A 20085-nucleotide genomic window follows, 5' to 3' on the forward strand; every position below is an offset into this window, starting at 1 on the left:
CTCGCCCAACTCTGCTGAGCTCAGAGTTGCCATAGAAATGCGTGATCCTGGCGCTAAAAGCAGGCAATGATCTCAAATGAAATTCTTCTTTTTTTTTTTTTTTTTTTTGTCCTTTTTTTTTTTTCCTTTTCTTTTTTTTTTTTTTTTTTTTTTTTTCCTCCAGTAGGTTTAGATGAGCTCCGGGGCTTAAGACAAAAGCACTGAGAAAGGGGAAAGAAAAACGGATCGTTTCTACAAAGGCTGAAAACAAAAAGTCATCAGACGGTATTAAAACCGCAGCAAAGGAACGGAACCCGCCGAGCTCAGCCCCAGCACCGCTGCCGTCCGTCGGGCTGCCCACAGTGGCACATGGCACAGGGGGGGCATGGGGACCCCAGGCTGAGCCCCGCTCCCCCCAGCAATACAGAAGCACAATTCCTTACAGCGTCACCTCGACAATCTCAGGGATTAGATGCATGCTGCACTACGACTGGCAATTACAGTAGCTTTCTGCTAGCTGGCACAGACTGTTCTCTATAAATTTTAGTACAAAAAAACTTAAAAAATACAGAAACTAGGTCAATTTGTTAACTACATATTTACAGATAATTACAAAGTCTTTTTTTTTTCTTTTTCTTTTTTTTTTTTTTTTCCACTCACAATCATTCAACTAATTGTCAGTGAAAATTCAAACTGTGCATGTTCTGAGGTACCCGTACTCAGGGGTGGGCAGCGGGGCCGGGCTCAGTGCGCGCACTCAGGGAAAGCAAGCAGGGAGGGACGGGGCCGCGCTGGGACACAGCGCTCCGAGGGCACCGCAGAGCTGCAGCCCCACGCTCCCACAGCCAAGGGCCGCCCCCAGCCCCGAGGAGCCTGCAGGTGAAGTGCAATGGTCAGAGCCCCGCAGCTCAGTGGTTAAGGTGCTTCTTGGCCGCAAATCCGCTTTGCTAAGTCCCTCTCCGGCTGACACGGCCTTCCTCCCCACTGCGCGACGGGACCGGGGCCACCTTGCTGCAGCAGGTGACATTTGCCACAACCGCTGGCTTTTTCTTTTGGCTGCTGCCAGCTCCCCACAGCGCACATCTCTCCCAGACCCCGGCACAACGGCCTCATAAAAGTGCAAACTGACACAACCACAGCAGAGCGGCGCGGCCGCGGCGGCCCCACGCGCGCTGCCTATGGGCAAGGATGGCACAACCCGACCCAGACCTCTCCTAAAGCCCTGCCACAGACCTTCCAATGGGGAGAGAGGGAAATCGCCTCAGAACCCTCCAGCAGCACAATGAGCACCCGTGTTTGGCATGCTGCTAAGCTGGCCGGGCCTCGGGGCTGTGGGGGACACAGCTGAACGGCAGCGACCCGATGCACAAATGAACCATTTTTAACCCCATCTGCCCGATGCCTCACTAAGATGTTGGGGTCTCAGAGGACCAAGGAAGAGGTCAGCACAAGAGGGCTTCACAGCTTGAGGGCGGCCATCCGTCCAGCATGGCACCCAGGGGAGGACAAGGCCATCCTCTGCTCACGGGACTTGAGTAACAAAGCACACGTGCCTAAGCAGAATAAGGAATGCACCAAAATTGTATCGATACGCATGCGCACGTCTACGCACACGTGTGTTAAATCATCCAACATCACTTCTCTTGCCATCCTTCACAGACCTGCTCTAGCCACAAACCGCAGTGCTAGGAGCCAGTGGCAGCTTTGACTCGGGACCATCAAAGGTTGGAGGCACGGTGATGCTGCTAGGACCCAGCTGAGCCCACACAGCCACCCGCTGCTCACTGCCCCTCAGCAGCTCTGTGCTTCCCTACCACTACATCACCTCGTTTTCTTCTCCGCAGCCTTCCGACTTGCCCGTACCCTCCGGGAGCTTTCCAGCACACTGCTAGCAGCTCTCCTGCCCTCCTGCTCCCTGCAAAACGAAAGCAATGATGAGCAGGGCACTGTACCCAGCATCGTGCCCTCGTCCTCAGAGAGCCCCGCACGGCCCACGAGCAGAGTGCTACAGCACAGAACTGAAGTGCCCTGGCAGAACTGCACAGCGGGACGTGGGTGCCTGCACACCCACACACACAGAGTACAGAAATATATACAAGGGAGATACCATATATATATATATCCAGAGATGTGCGTATTGAAAGGAGTAATGGTAGACAGTGGTACAATACAATTTATTGCCTCTCAAGAAATGGCACACGAAGAGGGTGAGCGGGGCAGGGCAGCTGGCAGTGCACCCAGCCCTTCCCCTGGGGACCATAACAGCATCGTTCCAGGGCCTACGGTGGTGCACACTGTGCAGGCTGCAGCTCATGGGCAGTGCACGCTCTTCTAAAGCACGAGGGCTGCACGGGGAGCAGAACGGTGCCAGCCTGTCCCTGAGCCAGACAAGGATGGCTGCAGGGAGTGTCTGTGGGAGGCCTGCTATCAAACCACACAGATCTCTTCAACCCCTCTGAAGCCCACGGGCTGGGAGGATGGGGTGCAGGCAAAATGGAGCCGGGCCACTTCAGCTCTGCACCCCAGGAAGAAGCACGGAGCACACGATACGGATGGGAGAGGTGGCTGCTGCCTCCCTGGGAGCCTCGCACTGATTTTAATTAAAGAAAACCAAACAATTTCAGATTGGATGAAGAGGTGAAATCGCTGGCTCCTCTGCTTGCGTTTCGGTTTTGTTTCCCATTTCTGAGCTAAACTACAATCAGAAATTTGCACAGGGGAAAAGAAAACAACCACCAAGCAACAGATTTCGGGTGCCAAGCTGCTGATCGGAGAATACTGCAAGAACATCTGCCAAGCAGTCCACAGAGCAGAGTTTCCCCAGTGTTAAACACAAGAGTAAAAGATGTGACAGAACGCTTTTACTGAGGTACTGGAGCAGTTCCTACCACGTATGGTATTCCACAAGCCAAGGTCAGGGCACGGCTGCAACAGGCGCCGTCCGGAATCACCGTTCTTAAGTTTAAAAACAGAGTTTGCAAACTGATTCAGAAATTGTTTGCGTCTCTTTAGCGGGTTTCTGAGCCGTTCACGCATCTCACACACCTCCAGTGCACAACCTGAGTCCCTCTGGCCACGCTGCACAGCACTGCTTTCCCTTCGGCTCAGCTTTTTAGGGCAGCCTCCTTCCCCCAGGCACACGCAGGGACACACACATTTAGACCAGTTGATCTGAATCAGTTTTTGCAAACTATTTTAATTAAAATATTAACTTGTTGGAATAGTCCAGGTCTGCACATGATATACATGTAAAAATGGTTACTACACAATTCTTTTTGAATACAAAAAAAGCCAATACGGGATAGCCATCATTTGGATTCAGCATTCAGTCATGCTCGACGTTACACAAAGAGATGGGAATTGAGAGAATCCTGTGGAAGTAGCTCAATTTAAGCCAGAGACTCGACCAAATTCAAACCATAACAGAAGCAAAAGAAGGAACCCACGGGCACAGCCTGTCCCACTGCTGCTGGAGGAGCGGAGCTTCACGCCTCGTGTCAGCACCGTGCTCTGGACACACGCTCCACACTCACACAGTAAACGCCAATACAGTCTGGGGGGGGGGGGTTGGCCTTTCCATTCTTTCTGGTTTGTTGTTTGGTTTTTTTCCCCTCTTGTCCCTTCTTTCTAAACCAAAACCTGTTCCGCTGCGTTTCTTTTTAATCAATATTTGCAACGCAAAAGAGTGACCCCAAAACATCCGACTGCACGTGAGAACAGAGCAGAGGCAGGGACAGCACAATTCAGAGTCACCACCGTCCGCAGAGGGCGACGGCCCCTTCCTCAGGACCGCTCCTGTGAACTGCATGGACTACAGGGCTCCTGGCTAAGGGGCTGCCCAAACATCTGCTGGTGGTTTGGGCATTCCATCTCAGTGATATGCTACGTCAAGACGCTCAAAGCCCCAGTGGGATTCACTGGACGCAGGCGGAGTGCTGAGGGTTGGGAGTGGACGTTAATTTAGCTACCGAAGGAACGCCGCCCTGTTGAGAGTACTGAACAGCAGCGAGACACCGGAGTATTTACTATATAAATATGTCACGTGGACAAACACATTCGGAAAACCTTGCTTTTGAGCCCTATAAACATATTAAAGGCAAATCCTAGAGTTAGCAGCTAGTGTTTTCTTCAAGATGATTAGTGTGCAAGGAAAAACATTTACAAAGAACCCTGGCTAGTCAGTCCCCAAGACAGAAAGCTTTGCCTCGAGCCGAACCTGCACTCCTCCTAACCCCGCAGTGCTGGCTGCCCCAGCCTGCTCGGGCACTGACACAAGAGCACGGCAGCATCTCCAGTTCCCAGCACCAAGGGATGACACTATGCCACAAAGTCTCTCGCTTCATTAGACTCCCTGACCTTTTATCACTGGATTGATTTCCACGACCTCCTTTGCTTCCTTTCAGTAGTACAGCAGCTCCAACGAGCCTCTGGAAGTAGTGCCTTCTTGCATGGCGTGATATGCTGCCAAACGATCACAGCATCTCAAGGGTCTGTAAGAGTTGTAAAGTATTGCAGCAACAAAAATAATAAAAAGGAGCCTCACATGCAGCAAGATCTACAGTGGTGATGTGGGTTAGTCATCAGCTGGGAAGAGTCATTGGCTCAGCTCCTCCTGGTACACTGTGGCAACTAAACATTTCAACAGTTGGCTACACTCTACATGTAAACAGGAAATTGCAACAAGCCAAAAAGGTAATAAATTGGTGGATGTAGTGTAACAATGAAAAACCCGATCAATGGCATTTTGTGACTATGGCATCCTTCAAAACACCTCTGGCATTTGAGACTGATTGGCTGAAAATCTAACATTTCTGAATGGAGCAAAAAGGACTACGCTGGGCTCCAAGAATTATTCTGATGCTTAGCTAAGATGAGATGTCACAGTATTAGCTGTACAAGTGCATTACTTACACTCCTCTGCCCAACCTCGCCTGAGCTACCAGCAGCACAGTCAGGGAGTGCTAAAGCAGGAATACAACTTCTAACATTTCTAGCCTGCTCCCTCCAAACAGGTTTACCTACAGTGCTCTCAGGAAGCTGACCGGTGCCTTCTGAGAGAACTTCGCTTCTGACACAACACGGAGCCGGCACTTGGGTAGAAGGGCCCTGCTGAGCCCCGGCGTCTCCTGGCCTCTCTTCTGACCCTTCTTCCTCACCTACAAGTCTTTGAAAATGCCTCCTGGCAGAGGCAATACCCTAGAAATGTTTCCTCTTTAATGACAAATAAAAACGGAACAGAAGATCCAGCTGTTCCTCCCCTGGATGTTGGTTTAAAAGGCAGCTTGCCTGGTTTTTGCAGGGTGGGAGTTGGAAATTTACGGACATGGGAGGAGGTCTCTGCTCTCCCTCAGACTTCCTACGGATGGTGTGACGTGGGCAGCCTGAGGCCCTTCTGTCCTGTCAGTGTGATGACCACCAGCCAACTCTTCTGACTAATTGCATATATTTCTCAGACGCCCTCCCGAGACCCCTCCAAAAAGTAAAACAAAAACAAAACCAACAAACAAAAAAACAACCAAAAAAACAAAAAAAAAACAACCAAAAAAACAACCAACAACAAAAAACCACCCCCCCCCCCCCCAAACCCTGCAGCCAAATACTATGACATCCCAGTTAGTAAACACAAAACGTAATGCTTTACAAAATGAATACAATATTCCATGTGCACCCAGCTTCCACACGTCAGCACCGCACTGAGGAGGCTGCTGGGCTGGTGTCTGTAGGCAGTTTCTGTTGGCAGACAGCTCCAGTGGAATTGCCACCCTCAGTTATTGTTTAAGTTATGTATAAGACATGTGTGAACCATTGGATATTTGTGAAGTAACACTTGTGCTCCTGCTCATGCCCTGTTCCGTCCGTCCCCCAGAAGCTGTCCGCCTCAGAGCCTGGGGGCTGTTGCGGACCCCTATCGCGCTACCTCGAGGTACCCCCTGCATGGGCCCCGAGGGGTGACCCCATGGCTGGGGTCCACCTTGCATTGGATGGCCCCAAGCTTGCGGTGGGCCACCCATGGGATGACCCCAGTGAGGTCCTGCACCCCCAGTAGGATTGTGGGACCAGCCAGAAGCTCCCGGGTAGCTGTGGCTGAACGCCTCGGGGGAGAGATTAGAAAGAACCATATTACTAAAACCTAGCCTCATGCTTTCTGAGTCAAAGGCTTCGATCTCGCGAGCTTGACGCTCCAGCAGGCTTCGTATCCGTTCGGTACGCTCGTTCTGCAACGCCAGCATCTCCTCCTCAATCTGGGAAGAAAAAAAGAAGAGAGTCTGTAGCAACAGGGCTCCTTCATGGGCACACGGCCTCAAGTTTCTGAAGGACCCTGAACACCAAGCTAACGGCAAATCTTCTCCTCGTATTCCTGCAGGAGACAGGATCCAGCTCACACCTCCACCAACAGACCGTTCCTAATGCAAAAGGATGACCCCCGTGGAGCTGTGCATGGCAAAGCACAGTGAGCACTAGCTGGAGTGCCTCCCTTCCTGTTCCCTCATGAATACAGAGCTTTTCAGCGATGTGAATCCCAAGTTTGCAGTGATACTGACAACTTGACATAGGCAAATCTTACAAGAGTACAGCTTCCACAGAAACCTACTGGGAAGACACCTTTAGATACAGCCAAGCACAGTATCTACAAACACCTGCCAGCACTGCTTAACATGACCTGCACTGCTTGTAGCTGAATCTGCTGATGACATTTGCTCTTTTCTCCAGGAGCCAACATATTAGCCCACATTCAGTTTCCTCTCAAATGTTCACTGGTCAGATTTTCCTAGCTCTCATTTACCACCTGTTATCTATCCATTTCCTAAATTGGTCGTGTTACCCTGCTACCTTCTCCAGTGTGCATGGCTGAAGAAAGCAGGCAGCGATGTTTGCGGCGTGTGGCAGATGATCAGCTAGATGATATGCACACTGGCAACTCCAATTTTGTCCCTGCAACGCTGTTCCAAATCAGTTTCCAGCAGTACTTTGGTAGGGGCACTGGGATCAGCTCTCTGAGTGCTGGTAACATGGAGCCATGGCCCCCAACACCCCTCACACAGGGCCAGAAGCCTTTCCCATTGAAATCTTTGCAGTCAGGTAGAAAAGCAAAGAATGGCTTAGTTATCTTCTTGCTGGCACTGAAAAAGCAACATTTGGCCTCAGTGAAGAAGTCCAGAAGGGTAAAAAGCAGTAGCCAAGGCTTTCAGCACAGCTCCGTAGCATCTGCTGTCAGCGGTGACGCAGCTGAGAGGCGACGTCTCGGTCTGTGCTGAAGGCACTGGGCAGAGCGTTGTACTGGTAAGCACCTCTTGCCTTAGTCAGGGAATATGCAAAGTGATTTCATATGGAGTTTAGGAAACAATCTGCTCCCGTGTGAGTCATCTCCTGAGCCATTTCAGGCTCTCAGAAGCAGCCTTACCCACTCGCCTGTTTCTTGCCGCTAGGTGAATGGCACTGGGTCTCTGCAGAGCAGCCTGGCTAACTCTTGCTGAAAGCCATGCAGCACTCAGCAGGCCTGGAAATGGCAGAAGAGGAAGAAGCTGCCTTCTCTAATGTTAGCTCTTTAAAACGCTGCAATTTATCTAAGTGGAATCCCCTTCTCTTTCAGAACTGCAGCTCTCCAGCATGTCTGGCTGCACACAGCTCTCAGTCTTTGTGCCAGCGAAACAAATGGGACTTTGTGCAACCAAGCTGCACAGACAGGCATGCCTGACACCCTGCGTGAAAATGACATCACTTAGAAACGACCTCAGGACACAGGACGCTGAAGATGAGGTGTTGGAGGCACATGTGAAGGAAATGAGTGAATCTAAAGTCCTTTAGAGACCCTCCTGGGACAAGCTCAGTACCATTGCAATATAAACAGCACCAGGGTGTAACTTGCACAGAGCCTCAGTCACTGGCACTTAAAAATTGTGCATGGAAGGGGCTGGTTACTCCCTTCTGAGCCCAAGTCAGACGTGCATGCTCCACTGAGTTACTATGGTGATGGGCACCATCAAAAATAAAGAGCGCTGTGCTGAGAAGGAAGCAGAATCCTTCTCAGCACAGATGCACAAGATCACTTCTGGAAATATGGTTTATTGTTGAACACTGGGGACTGACTTTGCCACAGGCTGTGTATGTTTGTGCACATAAAGTCAGACATTCATCCTGTGCACATACGTGCCCTTGCTCTGGTTGCCAGACAGCTTCAGTTAGCACAGGCACACAAATACCAGGTGACACTGCTGAGCAACCTGCACCAGAGCACTAGCAGCTCCAACCTCTTACAAAGTCAGAATACCCTTCCTGTAAAGGCCATCCCTTCAAAAGGAAGATGCATCCACATTTGTACCCAGGTGTCCTCCCTTGAGCTGCTGCAATTGAGCTGTAATTCCAGCAACTGTCTCACCACTGACTGTATCAGCATCAAAACATAAGCACTGCACATATGGCTAAATAAAAGCTTCCCACCTATGGAAGCTGAAGGACCATGCAGTTTTTCACTATTCTAAGGTACACAGGGCACAAAAAAGAAAAAAAATATGCTAGACCTTGTTGCTATTGCTTCCTTTTCTCCTCTACACTGTAGCACTGCTAAGCTTCCTATCGCTATTAGTGATGCCAGTCACTATGCACAGGCTTTGATCCTCATCTGCACTGAGAGGCTTACAGAACACTGTCACTGACTGATGCAGTTTCTTGGGCTCAGCTTGCAGTACAACACCACCGACCCTGCACACGAGGAGCTCAGCTTGCTGTGGCACACTTCCTCCCCTGGAGTTCCCTTCAGTTCATACCACCAGAGGGCAATGCACACCCAGCCCAGTATACACTTTGAAGCAGGGCTGGGACAGGAGCAGAACTAGAGATGGGATATAAAAACGATTACCCCACATGTGGGTGCCACAAAGGAACCCCGTCTGCACAAATTCAGTTTCTTCAGAGATTCAGCTACTTGCAGGAGACCAAAGCACAGCGCTGCCTTCTTGGAGATGTTCCTCTGCTGACCATGAGGTGGAGCAGCTTTATTCCAACAGGGCCTCCTACCATCTGTTGGCCTCTGGGAGGATTTAAGTGCAAAGAACCTCGAGGCCACAGAGTAATTGCCATAATTTAATAATCACCAATCAGCATCGAAGCTAAGAACTGCTGTGTGAATGGTGATGGCTGGCGCCCTCAGAGCAAATCAAAAGGGGGAAAACTCACAGCAGGAAGGCTGACTGCCTACTTCCTTTCACTGACTGCTGCATTACCCTTCCTCTGGTTTGTGCGTGCACTTCTACAAACCCCTGCATCTGGAACCACATAGAAAAGCATGCTTCAACAAGAAGCATCTCAACACATGCAATAGCCAACTCAAGTTGAAATCTAGGGAGCAGCAGGCTGCCCATGCTTGTGAGTCTTAGCTACAGCCATTTGCTAAGGGCAGTGCTGCTGACAGCAGCCTTTCTACAACATGTGGCATTTCATGGGGAAACTGCAGCTTCGTCTCCACAGTGACAAAGAGCAGAGCTGCAGTAAAAAAAAATCAACCAGAAAACATAGAGTCTCAAATCACAAGTCCATCAATTTTTCATTCCCCCAGATACCTACTGCTAATACCACGCAAACTTCAAAAAAAAGCAACACCTTCCCTTTAGGTCATCATGTCTGTCCCCTGTGAGCTGAGGATGTTGACTTGCAGCTCAGAGACAGAATCATTTGCTTTCCCTTCTGCCCAGGGAGGCACAGCTCCCTCTGTCTCTGGCATGCTTCGAGCAGCTCTGCCCCAGCCAGAAAGCCAGAATCTGCTCACAGAGGACGGCTGAGCTGGCAGAAAGTCACTGAGCCATTAACCCAGAGAGGCAAATATCCAAATGACCTGTGCATTTATCTACACAGCAAGGCAAAAGCAATTTCTCCGCATTTTGATAGGTACAGTGCTGAAAGACAGTGTGCTAAGGATGCTCACATGCCCATTTTACCTTCTGCTCAAGGAGGGCCCGACGGAGGGATACCCTCTGTTCAAGATCACGCAGCTCCCGGTCATGCTGGGCTTCTGCCTGCATCTTGATTTTACTCTGATATGCATTCAGCAGCTCCAATTCTTGCTGCAGCTGCATCTTCAAAACCTGGCACTCTGCTTCCTGTGCTTCATCCAAACGCAGCTGGGAAAGGCAGACAATAGAGACGTTTCACTATGGGGTAACCACTCATGACACTCTGGGGGAGGACTGCAGGGAGAGGGAGAGAATGGGATGGGACTTTTGTTTTCTTGGCAATACAATTGGTCTCTATTGTACTTGGTTTCACCAAACAGAGAACCTATAGTGACAAAGACTGGTGACAGTGAGCCCACAGTGCTGATGCAAGTGACGCTGATGAGCAGTGGTGCCTCGGGAACCACGATCCGTACTGCAGAGAACAGCCTGCTGTAGGTGCTAACGTTCACAGCTCTCCCCTGTTTTCCTAAAGGCAAAGAAAAGGCCTCTTGCTCTGTTCAGCTGGATTAGCAAATTTCCTGTGTGCAGGAGACTTGAGTTTGCATTCCTGCCAATGCAGGACATCGGGCAAAAAAAATGACATAAATCTAAAAGCGTTTTTAACACTGAACTTTTAACTTCCCTCACATAAATTAGGCCAGCTACCCTGCTGTGTCAGTGTCAAATCTGTGCAGAGTGATAAGCAGGACACGATATGCATGAAGTGCAAAGAAAACTGCACGTTCAGTTGTACCAAGGACTCAAAGCATTGCTCACATGGTCACTCCTTGAAGAAGGGCTAACAGAACTTTCAGAGCACTTTTAGCATAACTGGAGATTTACAGTCAAACCTCTGAACTCCTCCATGACTCACTGAGCATTTTCCACCAGTGGGACATGCTTTGGTTGGTATCACTGATAAATCAAAACCTAAATGACTTAAAATAGCAAGTTGCATATTATTTAATGATGCTCTAAGAGGGACGTGCATGCTGTCAGACTTCATGCAAAAGCAGTCTTTCAGCCACGCAGATGCATCACTTTGCATCCCTTGGACAAAAGCTTCAGCTTCAACCTGCCTGACGGGAATAATACCTCTTTCCTCTGTATTTGAATGCAGATTTTAAATACAGAGGAATGGCAGTGCTGGGTACGGCGTGTGTAGCAAGGAAGCAGATAGCCTGCTGTCAGGATACAGACTGCTTAAAATGCAAACATCCCTATTTGGCTGAGGAACCCTGGGTCCCTCGGAGGCGACTCACAGCTTGTGTAGAGAGCATTTCATTAATGCTGTGATCGTACTGCTCAGCCAGGATAGCCAGCTTCCGGGTCTGCTCCTCCTTGAGCCGTTTGAGGACAGCTTTATGTTCACTCTTTGGCGTGGTCTCCAGCAGATGGTTTCTCAGTGCTTTGTACTGTCTGGTTTGGATCTTGCATGTATCCTGAAACTGCTTCTTTATCTGTAGTTCTTTTGACTGGAAAGATGGAGGGGACACAAACAAAGAAAAAAACAGCATGTTTCAAATGGGAGAAATATCCATTCAAATGGATATTTAGGATTACATTAAGGATATGAGTTCAAGAATCCACAAATGTATAATAACATCTACAGTGCAAGGAGGGAAGCAAAATATACAAGAGGCAATGACTACTGCTGCAGCTGCTTTGACACTGCCACTGTGCAAAACAATTACAATAGAGACACTTTTATAACAAAGCTCCAGCCTAAATACAGCTGTCTCCGCACAAAGAGCCTCACATTTGTCACTGGACTGGATCCAGTCCTGGCTGTTGCTTTTCAAGAAAAATTCTTGAGGGACAGGACTAATATTAATTAGCACCAAAAGCCACACTTACACGTGACTGTGCTTATATGGCACGTATACATGAATGGCACTTAATGTCATGCAAAGAAGCAGAACTGGTGCATGGGAAGGGACAGGGAAAGAGACATGCTTTTTCCACTGGGAGTTTGATGCAGATTGGATGTGTTCTCTTGATATTAAGAATCTGGTTTTCATAAAGATACTCAAAAAAGGCTGGGAAAGATTAAACACCTGAAGATATACACCACCATCAGCACTGATGTTGTGCTAGCTTATAGAACAACACAATTCCCCAGTCCCAACAGAGGCTGAGCTTTCCTTTCCTGCTTGCTGCGTCTCAGTACTGTGCAGAGATATAACTTTGTTATTGCACATGGGGCTGAGAGACATCAATCTAGGACAAAGTATCTGAACCTGACTTAGCTGTGTGACCTTGGATACATTCTTTCTGTCTTTCTTCCACCTACCCAACCTGCCTCCAGAGCAGCCTGAAAGGGATAGAACCTGCCAAATGCATTGAGGCCCTGAAAAGGAAGGAGTTCCCTTCAGGAGGACTGGCAGGGATACTTCTAACTAAACCAAAACAAATTCAGGAGTGATGAATGGTGGTGGTGAACCGACTGATAGTCCCATTCCCCATGGTAAGACAAACAAAACAAAGCACAAAAACAAACAAATCAAACCAACCACATCAGCACAGTCAGTACACAGTCTAGCCCACTCACACCGTGGTCAAATCCTAGCACTGCGCTTGGAGCAGAAACAGAGCACAGGAGCAGATTTCTGCCCCTGAATAAACTGGAGGAGCTCTGGGACCTGAAGCAGCACTGCAGGTACATGTGTACATCTCCTCCAGCCCCTGCACTGACTGCTCCTGGAGCTCACCCAGGGCTCAGCAGGGCAGGTGATAAGCACAGCACCTGCAGCTACACAGAAAGATCTGTTGGGACCAAACACAACCGGCCCAATTCAGACACCAGTTTTGTTGTATAAACCAACGAGCCAGTCTTGTCAAATGGATGCAGAAAACAGGACAGAGGCAGGCTTCATTCAAACAAAACATATGTAATGGAGAGGAAAATATCACTTCTACCCTTCCTAAAATCACAGCAAGTTATTCCCTTCCTAAAGGCCTTCAAGGTGCTCTCTCCCTTCCTCTCAAGGAAGTGTCTACAGGTGCTTACACATCCCCACCAAGGACCACAGCAAACATCAGCAAACTGTTTTGTGCTCACATTCCATGAAGTTTCACTTGGACACCACCAGGCTGTTTACAGCCTTCCAACCCAAAGGCTTCAACAACAGGAAACAGAAGGGAGGGGTAAGATTTCCAGGCAGCCTTCTGACAAGATCATTTGGACCCGGTGTTGTGAAACACCAGCAAGAGGGGGTTTTCATCACAATTAAAACGCTCAAAATAATAACAGAGCGGTTTTTACTGAAGGGCGAATTCTGTGCAACTCTACACGAGGTGCTGGATTGACAGCTCAAGCCTGAAATCCTCTGCTAATCGCAGAACAGCCATGCATGGCACAGCACAAGCTTTCCATGCTTCCTGCCAAAACGCCGCAGCCCCGTCCCAGCTGGAGAAAGGACAGGGTTGGATGCTCTGCAGAGGGCAGCTCTGCAGCCTGGAGAGAGCTGTGGTTCCGTTGGCCTTGCTGCCAGCTGGGAGCAGATACAGACGTGCTGCCCACTCCTGTTTGCACCACATCACCTTGGGGAGGCAGAACTCATTCATGCTAATCTCAGAAGGATCAACCTAATGCAGCTGGTTCGGTTTTATTCAGCTCAGAGTGCAGCACAGCTTCGCTGTGAAGTCATCTGCTATTTATACACGATATCCTTGGAGATTCTCAACAGTGATCAGATGGTCCCTTGTACTCACAAGCCAGGTTTTCACCATTTAATATTATACTAATACTAATTCTAATTCTAATCACATTCTTTTCTCGCTGAAGTTCTGTTCTCAAGCGCTGTTTTTTTTTTCTCTGCAAGAAGATAGCTTGCACCAACTGCAGGTTAAGTCAGATGTGAAAAACGAAGCAGGAAGATCTAGAACAACGAGGAATTCCCATGCTCAGTATGCCATACACTCATTTTGTTACTGGCACAGCCGAGCACTGGGCGGAGAGAAGCCTGCCTCCTCCTCAAAGGAAACGTACCAGCAGCTATGTGAAAACTTTCTACTTCATTCTTAGACACTTCAGAATAAACCACTGTGCTTCTCTGGGTGAAGCTTACAACAATAATAGTAAGAACCTCAATTACAGAGGCCCTGAAATTCTGGCCAACCACTTCAGCTTGAAGAGCTGGGCAAGAAACCTACGAGAGCACATCATGGCAAAGGTCAGCACAAGGAGCTCGCTGAGGACACTGCAGCTGGCTGGTATCCTTCACACCTACCATCCCAGCCGCAGTGTAAAGGCATTCACACAGAACCTCTTCAAACTAACGAGCCTCACAATCCCTTGGACCTGCACACACAGCAAACGAGACCGGGGCTGCAATGTGCCACCGCCAGCAGCAGCAGCAGCAGCAGCCCCCTGGTGCTGCTCGCTCCCACACCACGCAGTACCTTCAGGCTCTTGGGCTGCTGCCGCACCTCCATGACGTGCTTACGCCTCAGCTCCCGCTCCCGGCGCTTGTTGTACTCCAGCTGGTTGGTCAGCTCGGTCTGGTGCTGGAGGCGGATCAGCTCGCAGCGCATCTTCTGGATGGTGCTGAGATGGCGGAACTCCAACTCCTGCATGGACTCGTGCTGACGCAGCAGCATGGCGTGCTCCAGGTCCTTCTGGGTCTGCCTTTTGTTTAACTCCTAAAGGGCGACACAGGGGGTTACCAGACTCTTATTTTCTTGGATTCGTATTTGTAACGCGACGTTATTTTGCTCAAGAGGGCATCTGTCCCTTTCCGAGCCACCTGAGCACAGAGCCCCTACCACTTTTCAGGTGGAGGCCTCCCTGCCACCAGTCCTTTTCCTTCCTCATTCCACTTTCCTAGGTGGATTCACAGTAAGTGTTTTTTGGAAAGAAGTGATTATTGCATCTGTTGACCTTTCGGATCTGACAGTTCTCATGCAATAAGACACTCATTTGAACATTTTACTCCAAATTATTGCAAAAACACCCCAGCCCTTATTTTACTAAAAAAAATTCCTATTTGGTAACGAACTCCTAGTGAGACTGAAGTAGGATAGTAGGAACTCTGTGATACTCTACACACAGATGGCTCCAGGTCCCACCTCTGCCTGCTCTCTCACCTCTCGAACCAGGTCCTGCTCCAGGTTGTGGCGGCCCAGCAGCATCCTCCTCTTGAAGCGGCGACACTCCAGCTCCAGGTACTGCCGCTGACGCCTCAGCAGGTTGGCCTCTTCCTCTGCCTGGAAATGCTGGATGTTCTCCTTCTGCTTGGAGAGCCACTCCTGCTTCTCCTTCTTTGGAGTGCTCTGGTTTTCGTTCAGCTCCTGATAAGAGTCAGCTAATTAATGGTGGAATAGTTGCATCGAGCTCCCTGGCCTTGAACGACTGGGTGCCTAACAGACTACGCTTCAGATAAAACCATTCCACACGGTTTTCTCGTGTTAGGAACAATTTGAGCTTCTGTAAAATGCATCATATCACATATCTAAGGGAATACTGGTGACAATTCATGGCTTTTTTTTTTTACATTGACATTTTGAAGTCAGTATATTGCTTAAGGCACGTTTCATAAACGAATCTTCCTGCTCGAACTGCACTCTAGAGATGCTCAGGCAGTGACCAGGTTTGCTGCAATACACTTCAGCTAAGAGACATAATTCCTGTATACCAGCAGGTTTTGCTGAATTGTGACCTACTGCCTATCTATCTGTGTAAGACACTGCTATAAGCTCAAGCTACTACACATCTTCTGTCAGATCTTAGTTTAGTGCTAGTGGTGGCAATGGTGATGAGGAGACGGTTGGACTAGATGATCTTATAGGTCGTTTCCAACCTTGTGATTCTATGATTCTATGATCTTCCTTGGCTCTGCGGTTCTTTGGACATTTTCTCCCAGGAAAATGTCTATGTTTGGGAATATTCCCCTTTGGGAGAAGTTCCAAAGCTGCGTCACACAACTGATGGTTGAGTGCTAAACGGTTCTTTCAAAAACATTACTTCCAGTGCCTACACTTTCATCCACTCCATAAAAAGAACCACAAAGTTTGATTCCACCATTTCTCTGCATTTCACAAAGGCCATGGTTTCCACTACCATACAGTGATTACTGAACTATTAGCCTGCTTTCTCCACTAAAATTACTAATTAATCTACAGGTCATCCTTACTGCTCTGCTGTTTCTTCTGTCATTTCTGAACATTCACCACTCTTGCAGTGCATTGTACACCTCACTGTTGGTTCACATTTCTCACTATAGAGGAGTTACCTCTTTCAGCTGCTCCTTACGGAGTTTGTATTCTCTCTTCTGAGACTCCAGGAAACTGTTCAGTTCTTTTTTCTGTTGGGCCTGAATATGCTGCTGAAACTTCTTTTCTTCGTTGGCCATCACTTTAGCCTACAGCAAATCCAGAAGCAGATCAGTTTCCAAGGCCTGATCAATTATAGCTCATGTTCCATTTTAACCCCGAGACCTGGAACTCACGATACAGAGACCACAATACTCACCACGACTCTGAAAAAAGCATGAATCTCAGGAGCCTGCCCTCAAACTCTTCTCATCCCACCCCCCTTAAAGCATCAGCAGGAGTCCTTTTTCAGTGCTTCACTCTCTCAATCCTGTTGAGCTATTCTTACCTAACACAATCAACACCTTATGACCAACCAAATCCTCAGCCCTCCACCAAGAGATCTAAGATGAACAAATAAATCAATAATAATCTCCATAGGCGCCTCCACTTCATTGTCAATTATTTAAAAGCATAAAAATCCCCACATCCATAAGCAACCAGACAGCCTTTCAGCATAGCTGGCACATTTCTCTGCAGGCTCAGCTGCCTCCATAACACTCGATGGCAGTCAGTAACTGTCCAAGGCAAAAGAAAGGAGAACCCTCACAGCCTTCTTCCTGGGGTCAGTATACTAGCATTTAGTACAACACACTGTGATGAAGGACATACCTTTCCTCTAGTTACATAAACCCCTTAGTGTAAGGAAGTGATGTATTAGCCTTTCTCTAATTAGCAATTTGCTTGGCTCCTGGAAACAGACACGTAAGAGACTACAATGTCATCTGTTCATCAGTGAGGTGAAGTGGACAATTCAAAGTAATTAACAAATAAAGACTGGTCTGCTAAACTGTTATCTCCTACCTCTTTTTCCATGGCTGCTTGGTGCTTTTTAATTAGCTTTTCCATTTCTGCAGCAAAATTGTTACGCTGAGTTTCAAGATCTTTGTCCAACCTGAGGCGATGCTCGTCCATCTCTGCCTTCAGTTTATTCTCTAATGCCATCAGCTGCTTCTGGTGTTGCCTTCTCATACGTTTATAGCCAGACATCTGCTCTCGGAGTTCAGAGTCTTGTTCATGCTCCTGCATTTGCCTTGTCACCTAGAAAGATAACCACACTGGGGCAAAGGAACTTCACGCTTCTGCATCTGATTTTCAGCACTCTTCTGACCACAAAAGAAAGCTATTCAGTGATGTGGTTGTGGTTTTTGTTTTTCTTTTTGTAAAGAAGACCAGAGGTCCCAGTGGCAGCAGAGCAGACTGAAACCTGAATTTTGCAGCAGAAGATTAGCTCATATGGGCTCTAGTATTAGATAATGTCTCCTTAGCCCACTATGAGTGTGTGCATATGTATATGGAAACACACACAAATGGACACAATATACATAAGAAACTAAAGCCAGTTTGCTATTATAAACTGCTTCCTGCATTCTGCTAAGCCTACCAGCTCTGTAAACATCCACTGCACACAAATCACATCTGCCCTGGCGCTGCATTTCAGCTTTCACCAACCCACATTCTACCCTTTCAGTGGTAACACCACAGCCAACGAACGCAGCTCACGTCCTGCTGAAATCCTGGGAACTGCTGAGAGCTTCACAGAGCCCCGTTTGAAGGCATCCCTTCCTGCACAACCTCACCCAGGCGCAGAGCTGACGTACCAGCGATGCTGTGCGTATGGTAGCAAAGTGCTCTCGATTGCGATAGTGAGACTTGTGGCGGGACACTTGGGGAGGAGACTGGGGTTCTGATGCCCTCGTTCGAGGATCCGATTCCTCTCTGTAGTTTTCTTCCTCCTTATCAGCAAATATGAACGCGACAGAACAAGAATTGCAGTTACTACACATTTTCAGAAGGCATTGAAAGGAAAAGAAAGCAGATCCATTTTACGCTCGTTAGGCCGGGCAGAGGAATGTACTGCAATGGGAGCTGTGATCCAGGGTCTTTAATTTGGAGATTCTGTTGTGCAATTTTATTACTGGGAGGAAAATTACTAATTACTGCTGTAAATGAGAAAAACAAATGGAAAACAGAGAACTGAGTAAAATAGTTTACTTCAAGAAAACATAAAAGCTATCAAGTAGATTATATCAAGTCAGAGAGACAAAAACAACATCTCTGTAACCCTGAAAGACAGAGGATGATTTTCTTCACACCCACCACAGAAATACCTCAAAGCAAATTCTGAGATTTGTGGTGTATTCCACATTCTTACTTTGTCATTCGTCACGCTGCGATTAGGAGTTAGAGATGATATACTAATTAACTCCCCAAGGAAATACCTGTGCCTTTGTTGCATATCTGGGTAAAGAACAAAACATCCCAACCACACCTATCATTAACTGGGAAACGTTACTGGGCTGAGAAAATGCACGATAACCCATCTGCAGGGAGAGCAGCATGGATCCCAGTGACACACTGCACTGCATGCTGCTCCAACAGAGGTAAGGCAGCCAAAGTGACTTCACCCATGGCCACAGAGCTGCACTGCCTTTTTTGAGCATCTTTGCTCATTAACCAAATACCCAAATCATGTGCTGGGTGCTTCAGGAATGATTTCAAGCACCACTGTGGTCTTGGATTTAACAATTCAGAAACTAGATGGGGAAACCCTTGCATCTTTTTGTCCCCTGAAGCAGTACTGTGCAAGATAAGGGCACTCACTAAATAATCCTATTCACAACAGCCATTGCAAGTACTCATGATGAAGCAAGCAATTTCAAAAACAATTTCATTAGTAAAATAATTGTTATAGGATCAAAAGAAATAAACGATTTTTATAGCAACTTTCCAATGCAATTTAATGCATTTGTGACACAATATTAGGAGCTGCAAATAATGACTTAACGTAGGAAGCACTCAATTACTTTTTTTGACCACTGAACCAACCAAACCCATTCTCTTTTCACATTCTCAAAGTTATCCAGCCAAAAACCCGATGCTTACCGGCTTTAAGTGAATGACAGAACTATTTGACATCACTGTGTGGTCCCCTTCCATCATATCCAGCTCGCTCTTATCATCCGAGGCATCTGGAAGACTGTTAACACTACTGCTTTGGCTACTGGCACTGATAGACATACTAGGAATGGACTGATTACTTCCGACACTGTTCACTGTTCCTGTCCTGCCAACACCATGATCTTGTTCCTAGCAGGAAGGAATTATTAAAAAAATACAAAAAAATAAAAAATTTAAAAAAAAAAAAAAAAATCAAGAAAATCCAAATCCCTTACAGCTCTGTCAGCCGCCATTACTAGATTATAAGTTCATTCTATTCCTTTACACAGGCATCTACCTGCCATGTCATGGCAGTTCCCACCCTCCAGGCATTGTCATGAAGCATTTCTCTTGCGGGATGCTGAGGAGAGAAAGAATCACCCTTGTCAAGATTAACTGGCTGATGTCAGATTCTTTTCAACTGCAAGCCTGTTAACAAGCCGAACTCCATCACGACTCAGCCCCAGCGTGTCACCAGAAGCTGTTCTGACACCTGCATCATCTCAGTAAGTGTTCATCTGGGGACCCCGCATGTCACATAGCTCCCTTCTGTAGATGACAGAACTGGACTCTGTAATTCAGTCTCCACATGGTGACTGCAGCACGCCACCCAAAGAAAGACAAAAAATGAATTTCTGTGCATGTTTTTTTTTTTAAAGCAAGTACAAATTTCTGTCTTATGGAGGAGAAGAACATTCTCTAGGTGTACACAAAAGATTACCAAAAGCCTTGTGTACACAGTGAAAACAAGGGAAAATCTGCACAACTGGAAGTTAGCAGTTGGCACATGGGCAAACAGCACAGCGTCTTGCCAGCGCTGGGCATCTTCTGCTTGTCCTTGTGTGTGCCCTGAGGTGGGCTGCACTCCAAGCACAGACAGGAAGGCAGAGTTTATAGCCAGGTGTGTAAACAGCCTCCATTGGTT

At 47.8% G+C, this 20085-nt stretch overlaps 1 protein-coding gene across 1 annotated transcript in view; it reads right to left on the minus strand.

The window, feature by feature from the left end:
• Positions 1-82: 82 nt before the first annotated feature.
• Positions 83-20085, minus strand: part of TAOK1 (TAO kinase 1) — a 59006-nt gene continuing 39003 nt past the window's right edge. The window contains exons 12-20 of the mRNA XM_052688584.1: positions 19107-19310; positions 17822-17956; positions 17025-17261; positions 16142-16270; positions 14997-15200; positions 14313-14552; positions 11171-11383; positions 9912-10094; positions 83-6221 (exon numbers count right to left, since the gene is read on the minus strand). Coding sequence (XP_052544544.1) covers positions 5760-6221; positions 9912-10094; positions 11171-11383; positions 14313-14552; positions 14997-15200; positions 16142-16270; positions 17025-17261; positions 17822-17956; positions 19107-19310 — 2007 coding nt within the window. The 3' untranslated portion in view covers positions 83-5759. The remainder of the gene's footprint in view (positions 6222-9911; positions 10095-11170; positions 11384-14312; positions 14553-14996; positions 15201-16141; positions 16271-17024; positions 17262-17821; positions 17957-19106; positions 19311-20085) is intronic.

Source organism: Tympanuchus pallidicinctus, unplaced genomic scaffold, assembly GCF_026119805.1.
Source record: "Tympanuchus pallidicinctus isolate F22 unplaced genomic scaffold, pur_lepc_1.0 scaffold24, whole genome shotgun sequence".
In the NCBI taxonomy this organism is placed as follows: domain Eukaryota; kingdom Metazoa; phylum Chordata; class Aves; order Galliformes; family Phasianidae; genus Tympanuchus; species Tympanuchus pallidicinctus.